The sequence below is a fragment of the Leucopleurus acutus genome (assembly GCF_964270905.1).
Source record: "Leucopleurus acutus genome assembly, chromosome: 2".
NCBI lineage: Eukaryota > Metazoa > Chordata > Mammalia > Artiodactyla > Delphinidae > Leucopleurus > Leucopleurus acutus.
The window spans coordinates 156,135,605-156,161,768 of NC_139143.1; the positions used below are offsets into that span (position 1 = coordinate 156,135,605).

At 39.2% G+C, this 26,164-nt stretch overlaps 1 protein-coding gene and 1 pseudogene across 2 annotated transcripts in view; both read left to right on the forward strand.

Moving 5' to 3' along the window:
- TESK2 (testis associated actin remodelling kinase 2) overlaps positions 1-26,164 on the forward strand; it is a 129,108-nt gene that overhangs the window by 43,890 nt on the left and 59,054 nt on the right. Inside the window, exon 3 of the mRNA XM_082833903.1 lies at positions 17,791-17,912. Coding sequence (XP_082690029.1) covers positions 17,791-17,912 — 122 coding nt within the window. The remainder of the gene's footprint in view (positions 1-17,790; positions 17,913-26,164) is intronic.
- Positions 21,402-22,140, forward strand: LOC309957896 (large ribosomal subunit protein uL30-like; annotated as a pseudogene). Its single transcript has one exon. The product of its transcript is annotated as a large ribosomal subunit protein uL30-like (transcript).

Genomic DNA, 26,164 nt, shown 5'->3' on the forward strand with positions numbered 1-26,164 from the left:
TAGAATGGCTAGAGCAGAAGGTCAGTGGGACATTGGTAAGAGATGTAAGCAGAGGTTTATTGTTGAGGACCTCATCATCTATAGAGGTCCTAAAAGGTAATGATTTTGGACTTTATCTTAAGAAACTTGCTTTTATTCAAGGGTGTAACATGTTCTGATGTGCATTATAAAAAATTACTGGCTGCAAATATCAAATGAATTGGAGAGGGTAAGAATAGATTCAGTTTGGCAATGGTCCAGGTGAAAGATGTAATGTGTAACTTGTGGTGGAAGTGTTGTGTGGTAGCAATGGAGGTGGAGAAGAATGAAATGATTTGAAATACTAGACATGCTTTTTAATTTACCAATTTAAGTATGCTTGTAAAAAAAATGGAGAGATATTTAGAAGGTATTATCTGTAGCATTTGGTGAATGATTGGATGTGATGGTGAGAGGAAAGAGGAATCAAAGATGATTTCAAGGGACTTCCCTGGTGGCACAGTGGTTAAGAATCCTCCTGCCAATGCAGGGGACTCGTGTTCGAACCCTGGTCTGGGAAGGTCCTACATGCCACAGAGCAACTAAGCCCGTGCACCACAACTACTGAGCCCGCATGCCACAACTACTGAAGCCTGCGCACCTAGAGCCTATGCTCCACAACAAGGGAAGCCACCTCAATGAGAAGCCTGCACACTGCAACGAAGGGTAGCCCCCGCTCTCCGCAACTAGAGAAAGCCTGTGCACAGCAACGAAGAACCAATGCAGCCAAAAATAAATTTAAAAAAAAAAGAGATGATTTCAAGTATGAGCCCTGAAGGAGGAGCACATTTGATGATTTTAAATTTGGATTGGTGTGAGGTGCTTTTGAGACCTATATGTGGAAATGATCCATACGCAGTTTCTTTCTTTCTTTTTCTTTTTCTTTCTTTTTTTTTTTTTTTGCAGTACGCGGGGCTCTTACTGTTGTGGCCTCTCCCGTTGTGGAGCACAGGCTCCGGATGCGCAGGCTCAGCGGCCATAGCTCACGGGCCTAGCTGCTCTGCGGCATGTGGGATCTTCCTGGACCGGGGCACGAACCCGTGTCCCCTGCATCGGCAGGCGGACTCTCAACCACTGCGCCACCAGGGGAGCCCTGCTCTTTTTTTTTTTTAATATTTATTTATTTGGCTGCATCGGGTCTTAGTTGCGGCATGTGGGATCTTTGTTGCAGCATGCTGCGCCTTTCGTTGCACCATGCAGGCTTTTCTCTAGTTGTGGCGCATGGTCTCCAGAGCGTGCGGGCTCAGTAGTTGAGGCATGAGGGGTCTCTGGTTGTGGCACGCGGGCTCTAGAGTGTATGGGCTTAGTTGCCCCATGGCATGTGGGATCTTAGTTCCCCGACCAGGGATCGAACCTGCATCCTGCATTGGAAGGCGGATTCTTAACCCCTGGACCACCAGGAAGTCCCAATAAGCAGTTTCTTATAAAGATCTAGGGCTCAGAGAATAGATCTTGTTTGGAAATGTAAATTTAAGAGCCATTTACATAGAGTAGCTGAAGCCAGTGATATGAATGAGATTATACAGAGGGCTTGGGACCAAGCATTGAGGAACTCCAACATTTAAGGGTTGTGCAGCGGAAGGAAGAGCTGGCAAAGGAGTCTAAATAGGACTACCAACAGAGGTAAGAGAAGCAGTGTGTGTATGTGTGTATCTGTGCGTTAGAATGAGTAGAAGAGTGAGACGTGATGAAGAAATTCACACCTAAGATGAACACAGAGTTTTTGTTTTTGTTCATTTCACTGTACCCTGTATAACAATGCCCAACTTGTAGTGTTGGAAGGATCAAATGAAATATGTAGATCACCTTGTACAATGCCTAGTCCATCAAGCTCTTAAAATTTTTGATATTGTTATTTTCTCTATTTCAGTTTTACACAACAGTTCAAATTTGATCTTAGGTCAGCCCACTATTTTTTTATTTTATTTTATTAAAAATTTTTTATTGAAGTATAGTTGATTTACAATGTTGTGTTGGTTTCAGGTATACAGCAAAGTGATTCAGTTATACATACATTCATATTTTTTTCAGATTCTTTACTACTATAGGTTATTACAAGGTATTGAATATAGTTCCCTGTGCTATATAGTAGGTCCTTGTTGTTTATCTATTTTATATATAGCAGTGTATATCTGTAGTTTGTTAATCCAAAACTCCTAATTTATCCCTCCCCCACCCCCCTCCCCCTTTCCCTTTGGTAACCATATGATTGTTTTCTGTGTCTGTGAGTCTGTTACTGTTTTGTAAAATAAGTTGATGTGTATCATTTTTTTTAAAGATTCCACAAATAAGTGTTATAGTATGATACTTGTTTTTCTCTGACTTGCTTCACTTAGTATGATAATCTCCAGGTCCATCCATGTGGCTGCAAATGGCATTATTTCATTCTTTTTTATCAGCCTACTACTTTTTAGATGTGATTTCAGTTTTGAAGGTTATATGAAATCAGATGCCTTCTTTTCTTACCATTAGTATCATATTTTTCATAGCATGAATGAGTGTTCCCTTCTTTATGCCTCCTATATACCGTGTACAGACTTTATCAGAGCAATGATACATTTTTGTTTACTTGTTTGCCTTTCTCTGTTAGATCAAAACTCCCTGTGTTTTTCATGTCTGTATGTTTAGCACAGACTGCCACATAGAGGGCACTCACTAAATATTCGTTGCATAAGAAAAAATGTATATATATACATTATAAGAATACATTAAGAGGCAAAGTAGCTGAGAGACTGGAGCTAGGCTGCCTTGGTTTGAATCTTGACTCTACCACTTATAAACTTTCTGATCTTGGGCAAGTTACTTGACTTTTGTGCCTTGGTTTCCTCATTTGCAAAATGGAGATAATAATAGTGGTGTTGTTGAGAAGATATAATGAACTAGTATATATGAAGTACTTAGAATAATGTCTAGCACATAATACACCCTATATAAGGGCTAGTTACTATTTCTATTATATATAGTTAAGATCTGTCGAGTTCTTTGTGATAAGTACTGTGTCAAGAACTCATACACGTTATCTTTTAAAATGACTACAACAATCCTATAAGTAGTTAGACTTCCATTATATAAATGAGGAAACTGAGGTTAAAAATATTTAGCATCTTGGGCTTCCCTGGTGGCTCAGTGGTTGAGAGTCTGCCTGCCGACACAGGGGACACAGGTTTGTGCCCTGGTCCTGGAGGATCCCACATGCCGCGGAGCGGCTGGGCCCATGAGCCATGGCCGCTGAGCCTGCGCGTCCAGAGCCTGTGCTCCGCAACGGGAGAGCCCACAACAGTGAGAGGCCCGCGTACTGCAAAAAAAAAAAATATTTAGCATCTTGCCAAATATATTACAACAAGTAAATGGAACAACTAGGATTTGAATTCCTATTTACCTAATTGATGAATGGACTATTGCATCTAATTTTGATTTGGTATACAAGAAATAGATTATTTATTAATTTGTATGTATTTATGATATTTCTGGACTATGATAGCATATATAATAAAAGTTTTTTATAGAGTTCAACCTGATTAAATTCATGTGGCAAGTACAATATATAACGAGGTATAAAAGATAAGACAGGGCTTCCCTGGTGGTGCAGTGGTTAAGAATCTGCCTACCAATGCAGGGGACACAGGTTTGAGCCCTGGTCTGGGAAGATCCCACATGCTGCAGAGCAGCTAAGCCTGTGAGACACAACTACTGAGCCTGAGTGCCACAACTACTGAAGCCCACGCGCCTAGAGCCCGTGCTCTGCAACAAGAGAAGCCACCCACTGAGAAGCCCACGCACCACAACAAAGAGTAGCCCCTGCTTGCGGCAACTAGAGAAAAGCCCGCAGGCAGCAACAAAGACCCAATGCAGCCAAAAATTAAAAAATAAATAAATTTAAAAAAAAAAGATAAGACAAAGGCTTAGGTTCCCACTTTCTCTCCTTGGTATATTTTCTGAAATTGACAGCACTGTATCTAGAAATGCTAAGCCATAAGATTAGTAAACTTATAAACAAGAAGAGCCAGATATCTGCTGTCTGCTTGGTACTGAAAAACAGATTTTTTCACATTCATGGCTGTACATTTATTATTTAGTGCACATGGAGTTTGTCATGCAAACTTTAAATCTGTAGGGTGAACAGTTGTATATGGAAAGTAAAGGAAACATTTTAGTATGTGAATGTTATTTTGTTCTGGGATGTTTTATTTTTGTGCTTGGGAATGTAAAGGTTCTGTGTTCTCTGGTAGCCTTGTCTGCTTTGTCTGAAAAGTAAGATACTGGATCTCATTATTGCTAGTGTTGCTGCTGTGGTTTCAGTGCCCCAAGTGACTATAATTTTTTATCCTCTCAAACTATAACTTGTGAAATTTGTATGAGAGTGAATCTTCTCTTTTAAATGTTGCAATCTGAATCTACAAGTACTTAAGGATTTTTCTCAGATTGTCTATATTTTATCCTTTTTTTTTGCCATGCCACGTGGCTTGTGGGATCTCAGTTCCCCGACCAGGAATTGAACCCATGCCACAGCAGAGAAAGTCCGGAATCCTATCCACTAGGCTACCAGGGAACTCCCAGATTGTTTATATTTTATTTCACGGTTGTGTTTGTGCTTCTCTATACACCTTTCTGAGACCTCACTGTAAACAGTGTTTTCATCAGTACTGCATGTGACTCTTCTAATAAGATGCAGTGCCTGTATGTTTTAATAATTACTGTATCAGAAAAGAGTTAAGCTCTATAGTCTTAGAGGTGTATAAGGCAGCTTTTGTAAGATGACTAAGAATTGGACAGTGAGGATGATGTGAGACAGTACATGTTCTACCTGAAGATGAAGGTTAGGAGAAAGCCTATTAGGTATTTCTGATGTTATCAGTTTTCAGAGTTTTTGCTCTGACTGAGATGTCAGTTTATACCAAGGCCATTTGGGGAACAAAGTAGTGAGTTCTGGGAGTGATGTGAATCACCCTCAACTCCAAAACTTCCATGAGCAAGATTTGTGTGTGGGGTGTGTGTGTGTGTGTGTGTGTGTGTGTGTGTGTGTGTCTGTTTATCTCTTCATATCAAACCAGCCGTTTCAGAATTAAACTACCCCATGTAGTTAGAGAATTAATGTAACCTTCAATATAAATAATGGAATTAAAGGGTAATGAATGTAGAGAAAACCCTTAATTGTACCATATTACTCTGGCACGAATGCAGTGTTTTTTAGGAATTGAGCACATTTTTAATCATCAGAGAATGTTTACAATGTCAGAAACAGTTAAGGAAAAGAGTATGGACAGAGAAGACTAGAGCAGCAAGGACTGAATCTTCACAGGTCCCTTTACTTGGGGAGGATGTGGAGAAAAAAGAGACAAGCAACAGTTAGAGACAGGTTCCTAAAGATCAGGGAAGCTACCAAATCTACCAAACGTGAATTCCAAGGGGCTGACACCGTATTACGGAGATTTACAAAAGAGAGAATAGAGAGGAAAGAACTTCCTTCCCATCTCCCACCACCTTTTAAAAAGGAGTTTAGCATTGAAAAGCCTGGGAGAAAGAGGATGATAGCAGTCCAAGGCTTCTTAGGGCTCTGCACCTTGGAAATGGTCTTTATTGCATATCCTTATTGTCTGTCAAAACTGCTTCTTGCTAAATTTCCTGTTGTTTTCCATGTTGCATTTTTCTGGTTTTGCAACCTCTTTGAGCTACAGGGGGTTTCAGAGATGGAGCTGTCATGGAGAGGTTCAGTTTTTTGGGGTGAAGTGATGTGTTTTAAAGGAGATTATTTGTATCACATGTGTTCTTAAGGTTTACACACAGTAGTATATGATTGTAGTTTTGGGCCATATTCAGTACATTTACTAGTTCCTCCAGAGCTGATGTGGAAAGTTGGGCTGCTAATTAGTAAAGAATTTTGCAGATGTGTCTGTGGGGTGAGCTCAGCACTAGGTGACATCAAGGGATAATTTATCAGGTAGAAAATTTTACTTTGTGCATATTGCTATACAAAAGTATCTCCCAAGATCCTTTACCTTAACTGAAAATCCAGCTGGAAAAACAAAAACTGGAAGCACACAAGTTGTATGTACAGCTTGGATTCACTCAGTGCATAGATGTATTTCTGTAGATGATATGATATATGTGAAAGCATGTGAGAGATATTATAAAAAGCTGATGTTAGAGTATATTATTTTTGCAGTGAGGCAAGTGAGAGGGTTGGTTGCTTCCCCTTTGAGACCTCATAGCACTCTGCTGATACTTCTAGCATGTAATAAACACTGCAGTTATTTGCTATCTTAATCATTCATTCATTTACTCAGCAAGTATTTAGTTAATGCTCATTAGGTGTAGTTCATTGAGCTAGTGCTAGGGATAGAGAAATAAATAAAATCCTGCCCTAAAAGAGCTCTTTGCTTAGGGTGGAAGACAGGAAATGTATTTAAAATACAGTATTTGCTGAAACAGAGCCTTTATCAAGAGCCTCAAATTGCTTAATAGATAGTTGCTGAGTGTGTGAAAGTATGCATAGGGTGCTAAGGGACTTAATAAGGGGCACCAGTACAAACCTTGTTTGAAGGGGTCAGAGAATGCTTCCCAGAGTTCACCCTTGAGTTTTCTTGAAGGGGAAGAAAGAGCTTGTCAGATAGACAAGCAGGGAAAGGGCATTTCAAGCATGAAGAAAAGCATTCGCAGAGGCACAGAGGAATAAGAGCATGGAATATTTTCAGAATGGTGGGTGAAAAATTAGGTTTGGTTCAAGTCTGGTGGGTGCATGGAAAGAAATGGCAAGCCTGTGATGAGTCTAGAGAAGTAGGCAGAGACCCGAAAATGAAAAATTTCTGTAGATACATTTATTTTATTAGTTTTTTTCTCTCCCAAATCAACTTTTGTTTTGTTGAACCTCTTTATTGTTTCATTTTCTATTTCATTAATTTTTTGTTTTTATCTTTATTATACTTTTTTTCCCTAGAATCTTTAGTTGAACTCTAAATTATTTATTTTGAACCTTTTACAGATCAGTTAGGATTGTCTTAGGGAGTATGCTACAGAAACCTGAACACAGTGGCTTTTTCAAATAATATATTAATTTTTTTCAGGAAATCTTGAGAAATTCCTGTGCTTTACAACTGCTTGAGGAAGTCATCAACAATCCAGGCTTCCTCTAGCTCTCTCTTTAGTGTGCGGCTTTTGTCCTTTTGGTTACAAGTTAGCTGCTCTTGATGCAAGCACCACATCTTTGCTTCAGACTAGAAAAAGGACAATTTCATCAGGAAAACATTAGCATTCCCAGAATCCCCCACCAAGCAATTCCCACTTACATCGCCTTACTAGGACTATGTCATCTGGCCACCCTAGCTGCAAGGAAGATAGCCAGATTGAATGTTTTAATTAAGCAGGATGCCACCTAATTGGAGTTACGTCAGTTAAGAAAAGGGGAAAATAGATGTTGGGTAAACAATTAGTATTGCCCACTATGCTTATTTTTAATTATCTCTTTATTTTTGACTTTTAATTTTATTTCATAGTGGTCTGAGAATGTGATTCAACCATCATGATGTAGTATCCATGCATTTTGGTAAATTGTTTCACATACACTTGGAAAAATCAACAAAACTTACCTTTGTGGGACAAGATTAGATCAAGCATGTCAGTTTTGTTATTAAAAAAACCATATCCATACTCATTTCTTGTCTGCTTAAGCTTTCAGTTTCTGAGAGGTATTTTAAAATATCCTGTGGAGATTCTGGATTTGTCAAATTTGCCTTTTATTTTGTCAGTTTTTGTTTGGTATATTATAAGGGTATGTTGTTAGATACATACAAGATCATGATTATTATTTCTTGACAAAATTATTATTACGTAGTGTGCACGCAGTGCTTTTTTCCTTAGCCCACTTGTTTTCAACCCTGTCAGGCCGAATGTTCTTTGCATTATCTGGGTTCAAATTCTGTCTCTGCCATTTACTAGGTCTCTCATTTTGAAAAAGTCATTTAATCTCCCCTTGCCTCCGTTTCCATAGCTGTAAAATGGGAAATATTAATAATACATATCTCACAGAATTATTTTGAGAATTAACTGAGTTAATACATCTAAAGCAGTTACACAGCGGAACCTAGTATGTAGCAAGTGCTATAAATTTAGGTATTACAGCAATTTTTAAAAACATAACTCTTAACTACCCTGAAATGAAATCGACAGGTAACTTTGGTAGTATTGCTTTATAATTATATAACATCGACATGATACCCTATGTAATAAACGAAAAGTAAAAGAAAATTAAATTAGTAAAAATGATTTCAATATACACATTTTGGGGCCTAACTATGCTAGAAGACATAGTAAAGTGGTTAGATGCTTTTACCTTCCTAAACATGACAGGTTTAGTTTTAAGAGAGGACAAAAGCCACTCCACGAAAGGGGAAAAATTAAAGAGCAGAGATGCCACTGAATATTAGAATAAAAGTGTAATAACAGGCCAGACTTATTTGTGATATGATAAGGGAAAGAGGTAACTTCAGCTGAAATAGGAATAGCTTGCCAAGACAAACTACAGATTGATTAAGGAGAGAAAACAGGGAGGTATAACATATCTTTGCCAACTTTATCAGAGTGTTTCTTTCTAAATGTTCATTTAACTGGAATGTTCCATCAGGAAAAAAAGTTGGCAGAGTAGTCACATTGATAACTTTATTTGTGGGTAAAGCAAAAACACACTTCTTGTTTATCCATTTAGTACTTTTGTGTTGGCCGTGCGACATGTGCAATCTTAGTTCCCTGACCAGGGATCGAACCTGGGCCCCTGGCAGTGAAAGCGCCAAGTCCTAACCACTGGACCACCAGGATTCCCCACTTTTTATTTATATATTTGATTTTTTAAATAAAGGCTAAATAAATCACCATGAATATAAAAACTACAAATGGATTCTGATACAGATGTGTTATATTGGGATTCAGAAGCAGCATTGCCATTGGTGGTCTGATCTTCTGAAATGTTGACCAGTTCTTAATGATATTCTTAACAAAACAAAAAAACAATTTTCCTCAATTTACAGGTAGTTACATTCCTAGGAAGTTCAGTATATTTTAAAACTATGCAAGATGACTTTGTTTTTATGTAAAATGGAGTTAGAATCCAAGCTTAGTTAATAATAAATATGTTCTTTATTTACATGAATGTCTGGTAAGACATTTGCATTTCATACTGGACATGGAACAATGCTTCCTTGTGCGGTATTATCCCGTACCTGCAGGATGTCTAGCATCTCAGGCCTGCGACACTCCCTGCCTCCAATCGTTGTTATAACCAAAACACTTCACCTGAAAACTTCAAAGACCCCTCTGAAGTGAGATGTTACAGCCTCCCTTGAAAACTACTGCTTTAAACTTTATTTGCCTAATACTAATGTTGCTATACCAGCTTACTGTATACTTATTGTACACTCACTGTGACTTCTTGGCTGGAAGTCCTAAGCCACTCATCTAATAGTTAATTTAATGATTAATTACTTTGTTACAGTTCTTACCGTGTTGTCCTTTTTTTGTTATTTAATTCTCCCCTTATTACTTCTCTGCGGTGGTCAGAGGTTTATGCTTTTCTCCACCTCTAGAAAATAACCATCCCGACTCAAGTTATCCATTTAAATTTAGCAAACATTTTTTGAGCAGTCAACTACTAAATACTAGGCACTTTGCCAGAGAAGAGGTTCTCAGTTTGGTTTCATACCACACTGCTAAAGGATGAAGTTATTGCATGTGATTTGTTATTTAAAATGGTTAAAGTATCAACATATGCAAATAATTTAATTTTAAAAATATAAATTAGAGTTGAATTAGAGGCACCCCTATATTTACTGTCACTCATTTGCATGTTAATATGCTTACTTGAATGGAATAAAAATGGATAGAGTAGTAGCTAATGGACATAGGATTGTATATAACCTGTAATCTGCTTTTTCTATTCCAGAGTCTACCAGTGTCTGTTGATAGTTATGTAATAATTGCCATACTTTTCTTTCCTGCTTACCTTTTAACAATTTTTGCCAAAAATCTAGGTTTATCCATATAAGAAGAAGTCCTGCTTGTCAGAATGTGTGTTTTGGGGAGGCGGGGAGCTGAATAACTATTCTGGGGATAAAGAAATGAATAAGGCAGTCTTTGCTCTTAGGCATATAGGAAATTGTTCCATATGCAGTTGTAGATTCTGTGTCTCAGGGAGGAGGTAAGTTCAGGAGCTTCCTAGTTGCCACCTTGAATTGGAACTGCCCTTAGGTATATTGGAGATAAATAGATACGTAGACTAACAGCATACAATATGCAAGTGCTGTAACACAGATAAATAAGAACAGAGTACTAAGAAAACAGAGTGGAGCCATCCAACTTTCCTTGAAATAAAGTAAGATTTTCCCAGGGAAAGTGATGTTTCTTATATCTTGAATAATTGAAGGGAATTTGGAAGGGACATTGGGATAGGGATCAGGGGATTGAGGATTACATCAAGGCATTGAGAATAGCATGTGTCAAGGCAAGTAAGTGTGGAGAGGGTGATACCTTTGGAAAGAATTACAAATATTAGTATGTAATAACTAAAGGTAAGGGGAGAAGATGGTGGGAATATACAGGGAGCAGAAGATGGATTAAATTTTGTTAAGGAGTTTGGACTTTATTCCCCAGGTAGTGGTGAGCTATTGAAGAATTTTAAGCTGGAGAGCAACAAGATAACTTTGCAATTTGGGGGCAAAGATTGCTGGAAGATCTGACAAACTGATGTCTCATGTTGATCTGTAAGAGCCTTCTCAACATCTAGCACAGTGCCTTGTGTATAGAAGATGATAGTGTTTGCTGTTATTTGAATGTGGCTGAAAAGTCTAATGAAAGATTATCAGTTACTTCCAGTTACTTACAGGCTGCATGCACACACTTGACTGACCTTTAGTTTGTGGTTTGTTCCTTTGTTTGTAGACCTTGAAGTCATCTTTAACACTAGTTTTATTTATTTATTTATTTATTTATTTATTTATTTATTTATTTATGGCTGTGTTGGGTCTTCGTTGCTGCCCGCGGGCTTTCTCTAGTTGAGGCGAACAGGGGCTACTCTTCGTTGTGGTGCGCGGGCTGCTTTTTTTTTTTTTTCTTTAACATCTTTATTGGAGTATAATTGCTTTACAATGGTGTGTTAGTTTCTGCTGTATAACAAAATGAATCAGCTATACATATACATATATCCTCATATCTCCTCCCTCTTGCGTCTCCCTCCCACCCTCCCTATCCCACCCCTCTAGGTGGACACAAAGCACCGAACTGATCTCCCTGTGCTATTGGCAGCTTCCCACTAGCTATCTGTTTTACATTTGGTAGTGCATATATGTCCATGCCACTCTCTCACTTCGTCCCAGCTTCCCCTTCCCCCTCCCCATGTCCTCAAGTCCATTCTCTACATCTGTGTCTTTATTCCTTCCTGCCCCTAAGTTCTTCAGAACCATTTTTTTTTAAGCTTCCATATATATGTGTTAGCATATGGTGTTTGTTTTTCTCTTTCTGACTTACTTCACTCTGTATGTATGGCCCTTCACTCTAGGTCCATCCAGCTCACTGCAAATAACTCAATTTTGTTTCTTTTTATGGCTGAGTAATATTCCATTGTATATATGTGCCACGTCTTCTTTATCCATTCATCTGTTGTGGACACTTAGGTTGCTTCCATGTCCTGGCTATTGTAAATAGAGCTGCAATGAACATTGTGGTACATGACTCTTTGAATTATGGTTTTCTCAGGGTATATGGTGCACGGGCTTCTCATTGCAGTGGCTTTTTGTTGCGGAGCACAGGCTCTAGGCGCACGGGCTTCAGTAGTTGTGGCACTCGGACTCAGCAGTTGTGGCTTTGTTGCCACGGACTTAGTTGCTCCATGGCATGTGGGATCTTCCTGGCCCAGGGCTTGAACCCGTTTCCCCTGCGTTGGCAGGTGGATTCTTAACCATTGTGCCACCAGGGAAGTCCTGTGGAAACTTTTAAAATCTGTAGAAAATTGAAAGACTAATGCAATAGACCTCCTTTAAGTCCCTTCAACTAGAATCACCAATTATTAATATTTTGTTACATTGCTTTATCTCTCTGTATTTTTTCTGGCAAACCACTTGAAAGCAAATTGCAGACATCATGACACTTAAATACTTTAGTATGTATCTTCCAAGAATATATTCTCCTACAAAGCCATAGTATCACTATTTATACCTTAGACAATTAACTTTAATTCAGTAAAATAATTTAATATACAGTCCCTATTTAAAATTTCCCTGGGAATTCCCTGGTTGTCCAGTGGTTAGGACTCAGCACTTTTACTTTTGGGGCCTGGGTTCAATCCCTGGCTGGGAAGCTAAGATCCCACAAGCCTCAGGGCACAGCAAAAAAATTAAAAAAAAAAAAAAAATTCCATTAAAAATTTTTTTTCCTGTTTGCCTCCAAAAAGTCTTTTACAGCTTTTTTTGACCCAGAATCCAATCAAGGTTTCATGCATTTCATTTCAGTGGTTATGACTATTAATCTCTTTTAATGTGGAATATTCCCCCACACTTTGTCTGAAGAGTACCATCCAGTTGTATTTTAGATATTCTGAATATGTCTAATTTTTTTCTTATAATTAGATTTGAGTTAAACATTTTGGCAAGTATAATACATTGTATCAGAAGGTTGATAATGTTGCATGTCTTACTTTCGATAATGTTGCATGTCTTACTTTCGGTAATGCTAAATAAGATCCCTTGGTTAAGTGCTAGCCGCCAGACCGCTCCATTGTAAAAGTACCTTTTCCCCTTTGTAATAAATAAACAATCTCAGGGGCATATACAGATTTGAATATTGCTATTTTTACTTAAAATTACAAGTGTACATTTTCTATATCATCTCAAACTCACCTGATATGCTAAATTCTTATGAACATATAGTTTCTTATTTTTATTAAAAACAGCATCTATTTATTTGAATGTTTACTATGTGCCAAGCACTGTGTTAAGTATGTTATACACATTATTTTGTTTATCTAACATAACAACATCATTTTATCCTCCATGTGAGACAGAGACTATTATTCTCTTCATTTTACAACAGAAGACTTCAACGAGAAGTCACTCTAATCATTTAAGTGTTAAAACTTGGATTCGGTCTGCTCATCTCCAAAGCTCGAGTACTTCACCACTCTGCTATGCTCTTCTTTAGAAAGTGGATTTGAAGATCCTGTGGTAGCATCAGATGAGTTTAAAAGTCAAGGAGAGGTAGTAATTTCCTTACCTTGGTGATCCTCTCCCTTACCCTTCGCTCCTCACATCTCCTCTCCTCTTTTCTCTCCATCTCTTCTTTCTTTTCTTCCTTACCTTCCTTCTTTTTTTTTACCTTCCTTCTTTTATTTATAATTGTGATAAAGTATATATAACACAAAATTTACCATCCTAACCATTTTTTTTTTTTTTTTTCCATACGTGGGCCTCTCACTGTTGTGGCCTCTCCCGTTGTGGAGCACAGGCTCTGGACGCGCAGGCTCAGCGGGCATGGCTCACGGGCCCAGCCGCTCTGCGGCATGTGGGATCTTCCCGGACCGGGGCACGAACCCGTGTCCCCTGCATCGGCAGGCGGACTCTCAACCACTGCGCCACCAGGGAAGCCCCATCTTAACCATTTTTAAGTGTATAGTTCAGTTCACGTTTTTGTGCTACACTCTCCAGAACTCTTTTCATCTTGCAAAGCTGAAATTCTGTACCAATTAAACAGCTCCAAATTCTTCCCCTCCCCACAACCCTTAGCAACCACCATTCTACATTATTTCTGTATGAGTTTGACTACCCTAGGAACCTCATATAAGTGGAATCATACAGTATTTGTCATTTTGTGACTAACTTACTTCACGTAGCATAATATCTTCAAGGTTCATCCGTGTTGCAGCATGTGTCAGAATTTCCTTCCTTTTTAAGGCTGAATAATATTCCATTATGGTATATACCACATTTTGTTTATCTGTTCATCTGTCGATGGATGGATTGCTTTTTGCCTTTTGGCTATTGTAAATAATGCTGCTATGAACTTGGGTGTACAAATATTTTTTCAAGACCCTGTTTTCAATTATTTTGGGTATATACCCAGAAGTAGAATTGCTGGATCATATGGCAATTCTATATATTAAAAAACAAATTAAAGATATTTAAAGATATCAATCTCTTGGGAATCCTCTTAGTAGTAGTAACAATGATCTATGTGTAGAGGACAAACTTAGGCAGAAATAGGCCTTCCCTTTAATCTGAAAATGTAAGTAGATTTGAGGGCTAATTAATTTTCATGGTTTTGACAACTTGGAATGAAGATCCTCCTGCATTTAGGCAGGTTCCCTATATTCTGTGAACCTCTAAATTTGATGGTACTTTTTTCTTTATCACCTGTAGTCTGTTCTGTACTTTAAAAAAATCTATCCAAATCTGTTAATTCTTGGAGGTGTCACTGAAGTCCCATGAAGTTTTTCCCTAAGTGCATCAACATTCATATAAATATGAATTTGATTCTTTATTCTCTTTCTTATCTGACTAGTCATATAGCTTATTGTTTGTCCCTTTCTAGATGGTAAACTCCAGAAAATTTAAGCCAAATCTTATACTACTTTTCTGTTTGCATCCTCCCCCCCAAATCTCTGCCACCAAAAAAAGAAAAACAGAAAAGCACCACCCCCCAAAGAAATTACCTGGATAAATAAATGATTCACTGTCCTTAGAAAGTACATTAGAAGTATCATTTAACTAACTGTTGTTGCTGTTGTTTTCACTGTGACCTTATGATGTGCCAGGCCTTCTGCAAGACAAAGACAAATACAACATAGAGCCTGGTCTCAAGATGCTTTATAGCCTATCAAGGAGGTATTTATGTACAGAACTGTGTGGTGAGTGGTATACTGGTGTTCCGAATGTTGTTCTGAGGCAGTATAAAGAGGGATACCACAAATAGTTCCTAGAGAGAGTCAAGGAAGACTTCAGAGAGGAAGGGGATATTTGAGTGTGGCCTTCAAAGATAGGTAGAATTTGAGGGGCTAAGAAGAAAGAAGAAAAATATTTTATGCAGATGAAAGACAACTACAATGTTATGGACATGTTCATCACTTGTTTAAGGAAGTAAGGTTTTTTTTTAATACATTTATTTATTTATTTATTTTTGGCTGTGTTGGGTCTTCGTTTCTGTGTGAGGGCTTTCTCTAGTTGCGGCGAGCGGGGTCCACTCACTCTTCATTGCGGTGCGCAGGCCTCTCACTGTCGCGGCCTCGCTTGTTGCGGAGCACAGGCTCCAGACGTGCAAGCTCAGTAGTTGTGGCTCACGGACCTAGTGGCTCTGCGGCATGTGGGATCTTCCCAGATCAGAGCTCGAACCCATGTCTCCTGCATTGGCAGGCAGATTCTCAACCACTGCGCCACCAGGGAAGCCCGGAAGTAAGGTTTTTTATGATTAGTTTGAAACAGATTTTTATCCCTAAATTTCACACATTATTTTAATATTAAACTTTCTTTTATTTATATATTTATTTATTTATTTGGTTGCACCGGGTCTTAGTTGCGTCAGGTGGGCTCCTTAGTTGAGGCTCCAGGGCTCCTTAGTTGCAGCTCGCAGGCTCCTTAATTGCAGCACATGGGATCCTTAGTTGTGGCAGGTGAACTCTTAGTTGCAGCATGCATTTGGGATCTAGTTCCCTGACTAGGGATCGAACCCAGGGTCCCTGCATTGAGAGCGTGGACTCTTATCCACTGTGCCACCAGGGAAGTCCCAATATTAAACTTTCTTAAAAGCAGACTTTTCTAAAAAAAACCTCAGTGATAGTTTTCAGATGATGAAAAAAAAAGAGGAGTGAGTTTCAGAATGGAGAGCGCTTATTACAACACAGATGTTTTCTGTAAATAGAGTTGGAAAAATACTGTCAGTGTGTTCTTTGTATATAAATGTCTCTTTTAACTTATCCATGCAGGATCTGAAAAGGAAAGCCAGTTCTCTTTCATCAATCACGAGGTACATGACAACAGAATCATTGATGCACTAGGAAGAGAGTTGGGTTCCAAATCTCACTAAGTGATCTAGAAGAGGGGAGAGACAGCCAGTGTTCTGCCTTAGTTCTTCTGTTCAGGGTTCCTGTGGCTCTGAGTGTTTTGCTTCTTCCTTCCCCTTCTTATGTCTGGCTACTCTGAAGCATTGTTTCTTTGAATTTTAAGATAAGCTGTGATGTCTGTTCTATATTAACACTAAACTTCTGGGGCTATTGTCATGTCAAAGAATTTCTGGAGATTGAAGAATTAAGTAGATTGTCATGATTTCTACTGGAATTTCCACTTGGTCAACTGGAAATAATATACTGAAACAATACTCTGAAAGTCCATAGGATGATGACATTTTTGCATAGCAAGTCCCTGTTGTGCATGATCTGAAGTGAATTTTTTTTAATCATTCTTTTTTTTTTAAATTTATTTTATTTTTGGCTGAGTTGGGTCTTCGTTGTTGCACACAGGCTTTCTCTAGTTGCGGCAAGCGGGGGCTACTTTTTGTTGCCGTGTGCAGGCTTCTCATTGCGGTGGCTTCTCTTGTTGTGGAGCACGGGCTCTAGGCACATGGGCTTCAGTAGTTGTGGCATGTGGGCTCAGTAGTTGTGGCTTGCGGGCTGTAGAGCGCAGGCTCAGTAGTTGTGGCGCACGGGCTTAGTTGCTCTGCGGCATGTGGGATCTTCCTGGACCAGGGCTCGAACCCGTGTCCCCTGCATTGGCAGGTGGATTCTTAATCACTGCTCCACCAGGGAAACCCTGAAATGAATTTTTTTTAACCAGAAAGTAATGAGGTCCTTGGTACTTAATAACTTTTCTACTGCCTCATTCATAATTCAGTAGGAAACACATATCTAAGTGAATAATTGAGCTTTTTTTGGGTAAGGCAAAATATTTTCTCTGATAGTCTCATTTTGCTACTACTGACACCACATTTAGAGGCTGAAAACGTAGTTAATTTTCTTGCAAGTATTGTGTTTCTTTTTAAACCTGTTGAGTGTGCATTGAAATTATAAAATAATATTTTTATATGTAAAATAGATTGAACCTACAGAGAATGAATGTTTTAGAAGTAGACTTTGCTCTGTGCATATGGGTAATAGTGTGAGTGGTGTGGCTCATGTTTTTATATCTGACTTGAGTGTGTGTAAATAATTATAAGGTACTTTGTGCTGGGTTACTACAGTATTAGCTCCAAAGGATTCACTGCCTTCTTTCTATATTTAACATGCAATACGTTTTTTTCTTATAGATATACATTTTATGGTGCTTGGGGGAGATTTTGAGGATGTGGGTTTAGTGTCCTGTAAAGACAGTTTTATAGTTCATTATGTGTTATATAAGGCTTATGCATGAATCTTTTCTGTGCACAATTAAAATTCCACAAAAGAGACTTTTTCCTTTCAGTTTGCTAAAACTCAGCAATGTTGGCCTTAAGAAACCAGCCTAATAAATTTTCCCCATTTTTTCCTAAGGTTTTTTTTTTTTTATTTTAAAGACATGATTTCTTGAGGTATTATTAACAATGTGTTTCTAGCCAGTTTAATGTGAAACAATTTTGGTCTTCGATGGAATAAATCTTTGTTAATGGAAGTGAGATCCTAATGTAATCAGAGTTTATAGAAAAACATCCCTTACCATGTCTACTTTATCTAAATTGGCAGTAAAACATCTTGGCATGTTCTACACCTGGAGGCTTTGACCTCATTATATAGCTGCCGCCCTTGAGCCTCTTTTTTTGTCCCATTTTATTTTCTAGGTGCGCCACCGAGCTTCTGGCCAGGTGATGGCTCTTAAGATGAACACGTTGAGCAGTAACCGTGCAAACATGCTGAAAGAAGTGCAGCTCATGAATAGACTCTCCCATCCCAACATCCTTAGGTAATGGCTTTTCCTTCCTTCTGGGGATCAGTGAGAAGGTGAAACATTATTGGAGACTTGTTAGAATAGTATTAAAAGCTGAAAAGAGGGATTCAAGATTTCATACTAAATCTGTCTTGCTGGGATTTAGCTGTGCTCTAGGTCTTTTTCTAGCTACTGAGACTTAATTTTCTGGTAATTAACTGCATTTAATAGGGCAACTTGGGACTTCCCTGATGGTCCAGTGGCTAAGACTCCGCTCTCCTAATGCAGGGGACCTGGGTTTGATCCCTGGTCAGGGAACTAGATCCCACATGCCTCAACTAACAGTTCGCATGCCACAGCTAAAAATCCCGCATGCCGCAACTAAAAGATCCCGCGTGCCGCAACTAAGACCCAGCACAGCCAGATAAACAAAGCAAATAAATAAAATATTTTTAAAAAATAAAGCAACTTCCTTATGTCTCTCAAATTGCTTTACTCTTAGTAGCAGCTCATTAGAACTGTTGTTACCTATTGCTGAATTGGTAATTTATCCAAGAGAGATGATTTTAGTTGTTATTTAATTTTCTTAAATTGGTTTAGGAGGAATCATAATTAAATCAGTGAAAATAAAAATAAAATTATTCCCCCAGGCTATCTACTCTTAACTGTTAGCACGCACTTGAGGAGACATAGTTTACCTTTTTAAAGGAGAATTATTCGTATGTATAATAAGGTTATATAATCATTGCTTTCTAGTAATTAGTACAGTCAGCTCTCCATATCGGCAGGTTCTGCATCCACAGATTCAACCAATCACAGCCTGAAAATATTTGGGAAAAAAATTCCAGAAAGTTCCAAAAAGCAATACTTGAATTTGCTGTGCCTAGCAACTGTTTACATTGTATTTACAACTATTTATATAACATTTACATTGTATTAGGTATTGTAAGTAATCTAGAGATGATTTAAAGTATATGGGAGTATATGCATATGTGTAGTTATATGTGAATACTATGCCTTTTTATACAAGGAACTTGGGCATCTGTGGATTTTGGTATCCTCACAGGGTAGGGGGTGGGGTGGTCCTAGAACCAATGCCCTGCAGATACCAAGGGGTTACTGTATATGAATCTTTCTCACTCTATCTTGACTTTTTCTAAAAAATAAATTTATTTATTTTTGGCTGCATTGGGTCTTCTTTGCCGTGCACGGGCTTTCTCTAGTTGCGGCGAGTGGGGGCTACTCTTCGTTGCGGTGCGCGGGCTTCTCATGGCGGTGGCTTCTCTTGTTGCGGAGCATGGGCTCTAGGCATGCAGTCTCTAGAGCGCAGGCTCAGTAGTTGTGGCGCAAGGGCTTAGTTGCTCCGCGGCATGTGGGATCTTCCCAGACCCCGGCTCTAACCTGTGTCCCCTGCATTGGCAAGAGGATTCCTAACCATTGCGCCACCAGGTAAGTCCCTATCTTGACTTTTTTTTTTTTTTTTGCGGTACGCGGGCCTCTCACTGTCGTGGCCTCTCCCGCCACAGAGCACAGACTCCGGACGCTCAGGCTCAGCGGCCATGGCTCACGGGCCCAGCCGCTCCGCGGCATGTGGAATCTCCCAGACCGGGGCACGAACCCGTGTCCCCTGCATCGGCAGGCAGACTCTCAACCACTGCGCCACCAGGGAAGCCCCCTATCTTGACTTTTTAGTGAGGGGAGTATATTTCTAAATGAAACCAAATAAGAAAATTTAAGTCAATATATTATTAAAGTAGGGCATATGTGTAAGAGAGTTGGAAAAGTTAAAAGTGCAATTTACTTAGGGTTGTTTAAGGCTAATATTTATATTGGACTAAAGAGAAATCATATAACTTAAGTATGACTTACATGTGTGGTCAGTGGTAGAAAATTATGGAATTAGATTATACTGATTAATTGAAACTTTATACCTTTGTATAGAATTATTGGCTTCCTAGTCCACTACAAAAATGTTCAGCCAGTAATTTTATTTATTTATTTAAAAAATAAATTTATTTTATTTATTTTTGGCTGTGTTGGGTCCTCATTGCTGTGCGTGGGCCTTCTATAGTTCTGGTGAACTGGGGCTACTCTTTGTTTTGGTGTGTAGGCTTCTCATTGTGGTGGCTTCTCTTGTTGCGGAGCATGGGCTCTAGGCACGTGGGCTTCAGTAGTTGTGGTGCGCGGGCTCAGTAGTTGTGGTTTGCGGGCTCTAGAGTGCAGGCTCAGTAGTTGTGGTGCATGGGCTTAGTTGCTCCGTGGCATGTGGGATCTTTCCGGAGCAGGGATCGAACCCGTGTCGCCTGCATTGGCAGGCAGATTCTTAACCACTGTGCCACTGGGGAAGTCCCAGTAATTTTATTATGACTTTTTTCCCTACCCACAAATCAGATTAACAATTTTTTGAGCATCTAGTATATGCCTAGTGATGTCAGACATCAAAAAGGTATACGTAAAATGGAATGTCTGCTAGCAAGGAATTTGCACTCTAATTGGAGATCTAGGACTTACATACATGAAAAGAGAACTAATAAAATCAGCCAGGACGCTACCGCTTGGGTAAACTCTTAAGTCATATAGAATTTCAAAGGAGTCGGAGATCATATTAGCTTGGCAGAGTCAGCAAACCTTTCTTGGAGGAGGTTGACTCAACCTGGAACTTGAATTTTTTTTGAAGATTTATTATTTTATTTTATTTTTGGCTGCATCGGGTCTTAGTTGCAGCACGTGGGATCTTCCTTGCAGCTCATGGGCTTCTCTCTAGTTGTGGTGCACAGGCTCCAGGACGCGTGGGCTCTGTAGTTGTGGTGCGCGGGTTCCAGAGCACGTGGGTTCTGTAGTTTGCGGCACGCAGGCTCTCTAGTTGAGGCATGCGAGCACAGTAGTTGTGGCTCACGGACTTAGTTGCCCCGTGGCATGTGGTATCTTAGTTCCCTGACCAGGGATCGAACCCTCATCCCCAGCATTGTAAGGTGGATTCTTTTTTGTTGTTTGTTTTAAAGACTAGGATTTAGTTTCAGTTTAAGGAGAACACTTATTTTATTTTTTTGGCTTCATAGGGTCTTCGTTGCTGCGCGCGGGCTTTCTCTAGTTGCAGCGAGCAGGGGCTACTTTTCGTTGCGATGTGCCGGCTTCTCATTGTGTTGGCTTATCTTGTTGCAGAGCACAGGCTGTAGGCGCACGGGCTTCAGTAGTTGTGGCACACGGGCTCTAGAGCGCAGGCTCAGTAGTTGTGGTGCATGGGCTTAGTTGCTCCGCGGCATGTGGGATCTTCCCAGACCAGGGCTCGAACCTGTGTCCCCTGCATTGGCAGGCAGATTCTTAACCACTGCATGACCAGGAAAGTCCCAAGGCGGACTCTTTACCACTGGACCACCAGGGAAGTCCCTGGAACTTGAATTTTAATAGGATTTTAGAAGATAGCGAAGGAACTCAGAAAGGAGCAAAATAATAATAATAAATAAAGCACAGAGGTAAAAGCGCAAAGCTTTTTGAGGAGTCAGTGAATTAAAAACCCATTTGGTTATGGAGGGTGCGGGCGAGGAGAAAAATAATGTTCCTGCTGTGCCAGAAACCCTTAAGAAAAAGTAAAGGAATTTTGCAGAGCTGAAGACCAAGTGCCTGGGGAAAAAGTTTGCCCAAAAGGTGCTTCAAAAGGCAAGGATGAAGCTTGTCTATGAAGAAGCTAAGCGCTATCACAAAGAGTATAGGCAGATGTACAGAACTGAGATTCTAATGGCTAGGATGGTAAGAAAAGCTGGCAACTTCTATGCACCTGTGGAACCCAAATTGGCATCTGTCATCAGGATCAGAGGTATCAGTGGTGTGAGCCCAAAGGTCTGAAAGATGTTACAGCTCCTTACCTTTGCCAAGTCTTCAATGGCACCTTTGTTAAGATCAACAAAGCTCCATTTAACATGCTGAGGACTGTGGAACCATATATTTAGTGGGGGTAACCGAACCTGAACTCAATAAATGAATTCAGGTGTGGTTATGGCAAAATCAACAAGAAGCAAATTGCCCTGACAGATAATACACTGATTGCCTGATCTCTTGGTAAATATGGCATTATCTACATGGAGGATCCTATTTATGAGACCTATACCATTGGAAAATGCTTCAAAGAAGCAAACAACTTCCTGTGACCCTTCAAATTATCTTCTCCATGAGGTGGAATGAAGAAAACGACCACCCATTTTGTAGAAGGTGGAGTTGCTGGCAACAGGGAGGACCAGATCAACAGCTTGTTAGAAGGATGAACTAAGATACCTGTGATGATTATTTTTGTGATCTGGTCAGTTAATTAACAATGACTGCTTTCAGATTGAAAAAAAATTTTTTTTGGACTAATAATAACAATGAGAAAACCACCATTTCTTGAAGTCTTTGTCGTATGCTGCATGCTTTACCTATTAAAAGATTTAATCTTCACAACGATTCTCCCTTGAAGAAACTGAGGCCAAGAGATTATGTGTTGGCTGAGGTCTGTGACTCTGAGGTCTGGGCTCTTTCTACCATGCTTCTAGAAGAACTCTTTCTATCATGCCTCTCCTAGAGGATTTGATGGGATAGTACTGGTAGATAAACATGGAAAGGTAGAATTGGGCCAGACTATTCAGAAATGTTTTGCATAAAGCCAAGAATATTTTATTTTATGCTTTGTGTATTGGATTCTGAGCAGGGACTAGATGACAGAGGGTAACTGGTGGCAAATGTGGAATGGTTTAGTGTTGGGGAGACTGGTAGCCAAGAGGTCAGTTAGGGGGCATCTACAATGCTTGAGAGTGAGATGGTTGAGTCCTGATTTGATGTTCTGCTTAGGAATTTTTTTAAAAAATTAATTAATTAATTTATTTTTGGCTGCATTGGGTCTTCGTTTCTGCGCACAGGCTTTCTCTAGTTGTGGTGAGCAGGGGCTACTCTTCGTTGCAGTGCGCAGGCTTCTCATTTTCGTGGCTTCTCTTGTTGTGGAGCACGGGCTCTAGGCATGTGGGCTTCCATAGTTGTGGCACATAGGCTCAGTAGTTGTGGCTTGCGGGTTCTAGAGCGTAGGCTCAGTAGTTGTGGTGCATGGGTTTAGTTGCTCTGCGGCATGTGGGATCTTCCTGGACCAGGGTTCAAACCCGTGTCCCCTGCATTGGCAGGCGGATTCTTAACCACTGCGCCACCAGGGAAGTCCCTGCTTAGGAATTCTTAAGCTGATTATATTTTCATCTTGTTTAAAAAGTAGTATTTTTATTGTCTTATTATTATTGCAGAAGGGATACATCATCACTATGGAACATTTAGAAAATAGAATTAGCAAAAACAGGAAAATAAAAATTTTCCTTAATCGCAGCATCTAGGGATCAAACTAATGTTAACGTTTGGCGTATTTCCTGCCAATCTTTTTTATTCACCACTTCTTTTTTTTATTCTCTTCACTATGAACTTGACTGGTGATTGCATGGGAAGATTGACTTTAAACAAATTTTATTCCATAACAGCAAAATTTAAAAATATAGTTGTTATAGGGACTTCCCTTGTGATCCAGTGGTTAAGACTTCACCTTCCAGTGCAGGGGGTGCAGGTTCGATCCCTGGTTGGGGAGGTAAGATCCCACATGCCTCGTGGCCAAAAAACCAAAATATGAAACAGAAGCAATATTTAACAAATTCAATAAAGACTTTAAAAATGGTCCACATCAAAAAAATCTAAAAAAAAATATATATATAATTGTTATATAAGAAGTAGAATAGTATAGTATAATGATTAAAAACAGGCTCTAGATTCTAGATTAAGCTGCCTGGATTCAAATTGTGGATCTTGGGAAAGTTACTTAACCTGTGAGATCCTTAGTTTTCCCATCTATAATGAGGTAAATTACAGTAAATCCCTCATAGAGTTGTTATTGAGGATTAATTTAGTCCATATAAAGCACCTGGCTTGTGTTAAGTGCCCAGTAAATGTTAGCTATTATTATTAGTTTGTTTTCCTCTGGCTAGTTTTTTAAATGTCTCATTGCATCCCGTCTGTCTTTTATCATTCATTCACTCACTCACCAAGCATTTGTTGAGGGTCTGCTGCTGTTTTTTAAAAAATTTATTCATTTATTTATTTTGGCTGCCCTGGATCTTAGTTGCGGCACTCAGGATCTTCATTGCGGCATACAGGGTCTGTTTTTTTTTTTTGCAGCATGCATGAGGGATCTAGTTCCCTGACCAGGGATTGAACCCAGGCCCCCTGCATTGGGAGTGCAGAGTCTTACCCGTGGACCACCAGGGAGGTCCCTGCAGCTGTTTTTAATACGTTCAAGGGTTTTCTGCTAGAGTAATGCTGTTGAATAGAATAGAACTTTCTGAAATGATGGAAATGTTCTTTATCTGTGCTGTCCAATAGCCACATGTGGCTAATGAGCATTGACATGTGGCTAGTACAAACAACGAACTAAATTTAAATTACCCCATGAAGCTTAGTGGCTACTATATTAGACATCCTGGCCTACAGTCCATGTACATCTTTGCTCTTGTTTCACTAAATATATATGTGTTTCAGCCTAGAAACGTGGTGGTGTGATGAATACCATTCCTATTCTGATGTCACCTTGATCTACTTTCTTAGCCTATCTCTTTTGCTCAGGAATGACACACCTTTCCCTTTTATATAAAAAATCATATTCTTTGCTGTCAGCTAAGTTTTCTAATATGTAAAAGGTAGTGTTAATTCTATCTTGATCTTTACAGTGAACCAACAAATGAGATAATGTACATAAAGCCTATGGATCTGTTATAATCCACAGTAAGCATGAAAATTATTATGATTATTGTTAACCATGGTGGGTTTGCACTATGATGGTGACTTTTTTGTTCTGCATAAGCCATCTGTCTCAAATATAGTGCAGTTAAAAGCATGGACATGGATTACTTTTTAAAGGAGTTCTAGTTGTTTATATCTTTCATGTTTTTGTGTCTTTACTTTCAATGTATATTTTGAATACAACAAAAGGAAATTATCCTACTAGGGGCCTAGAGCAAGCAGAGTCCTCTTGGCTTTTGTTACCCAGAGGAGTACTATAGCAGTAGAAGCATTTTTTATACTTCCCTAGGATGCCTTAAATATCAAACTATGCATAACTATGTTCCAGTCTCAAAATTCTTAGAATTTTTATTTCCTAAATGCTTTTCAAGTTGTCTTAGAAATTTATTGTTAATACTTTATATTTTTTATAATTCAAATTTTTTGTTACTGTTTGTTAGTATGGCTCTTAGTCTATTTTCAAGCTGTTAGTATAGGTTAGTTAGTTTTTATAGGTGCAAAAGCTGAGGCAGAAGTATGAACCAAAGTTTCCCCTCATACTGAGATTATGAGATTTAAATTGGGACGAATCCATCTCTTGGAACCCTAGGATTTTCACAGATATGCCTCCTCAGGGGCTTGGCCCCAGGAGGGAGGTTGCTGAGCAGCTGAGGCTTTCGGTTTCCATTTTTGCTTCATCCAGCCAGAGTAGCTTCACTCTGTATCTGTTTTATATTGAACTTCCATATAAGAATTTTGAAGAAAAGATCTCCACTTAAAACAAAGAAAACGTTGAAAATTGCTGCATTAGTGATTTTGAAGGCCTACTTGGGAAAAAAGGGTATCTGTATGACCTGCCAGATGGTGGGTATCTAATCCTCTGGGCATGGCTTGGTCCTCTGCTGCCACAGCTATTTTGTGCCCAGCAGGAGTGAGTGAGCTGAATTTTTGCAGTTTTATTTCTCTCTTTTTCTTGACCCCAACCTCCCTACTTCCTCTTTTCCTTTTATCTTTCTCCCTTCTAAGATTTCTAGTTGGAAGGAAAGGAGTGGGCCTGACGAGTCATAGAGGCAAGTAGGTGTGTATATTTTGTTTGTGTGTATGTATTTTTTTAATACATGGATACAGTTAAGATTGGTTGTTTTATCATCAGTTGCTCTAATTTATCAGTTTAAAAAAAGAACAATGAAGTGCTTTGTTGAGTGCAGGGACTGATAGTTTGGGCCTCTTGTGAATAAGGTTGTTTATGCCAGGAAGTCTTACGCTCAAGATCTGTAACCCAATACCATGCCTTGCTCACTTCCACTCCCCAATGGCCTTTTTGAGGACCTGTACCAAGATTTGTTCTCATACCTCTTTGTTATTCTTCATGCCATGAGAAATTTAATATTTCTTTTAGACTCCTTGTTCACATTCTCATGCTTACTTTTCTTTAGGTCACATTCTGAATTTATTTTCCTATCTACCAATTTTTTTCAGAATTGTTTTAGCTCCCCTTCAGAATCCATTTGCAA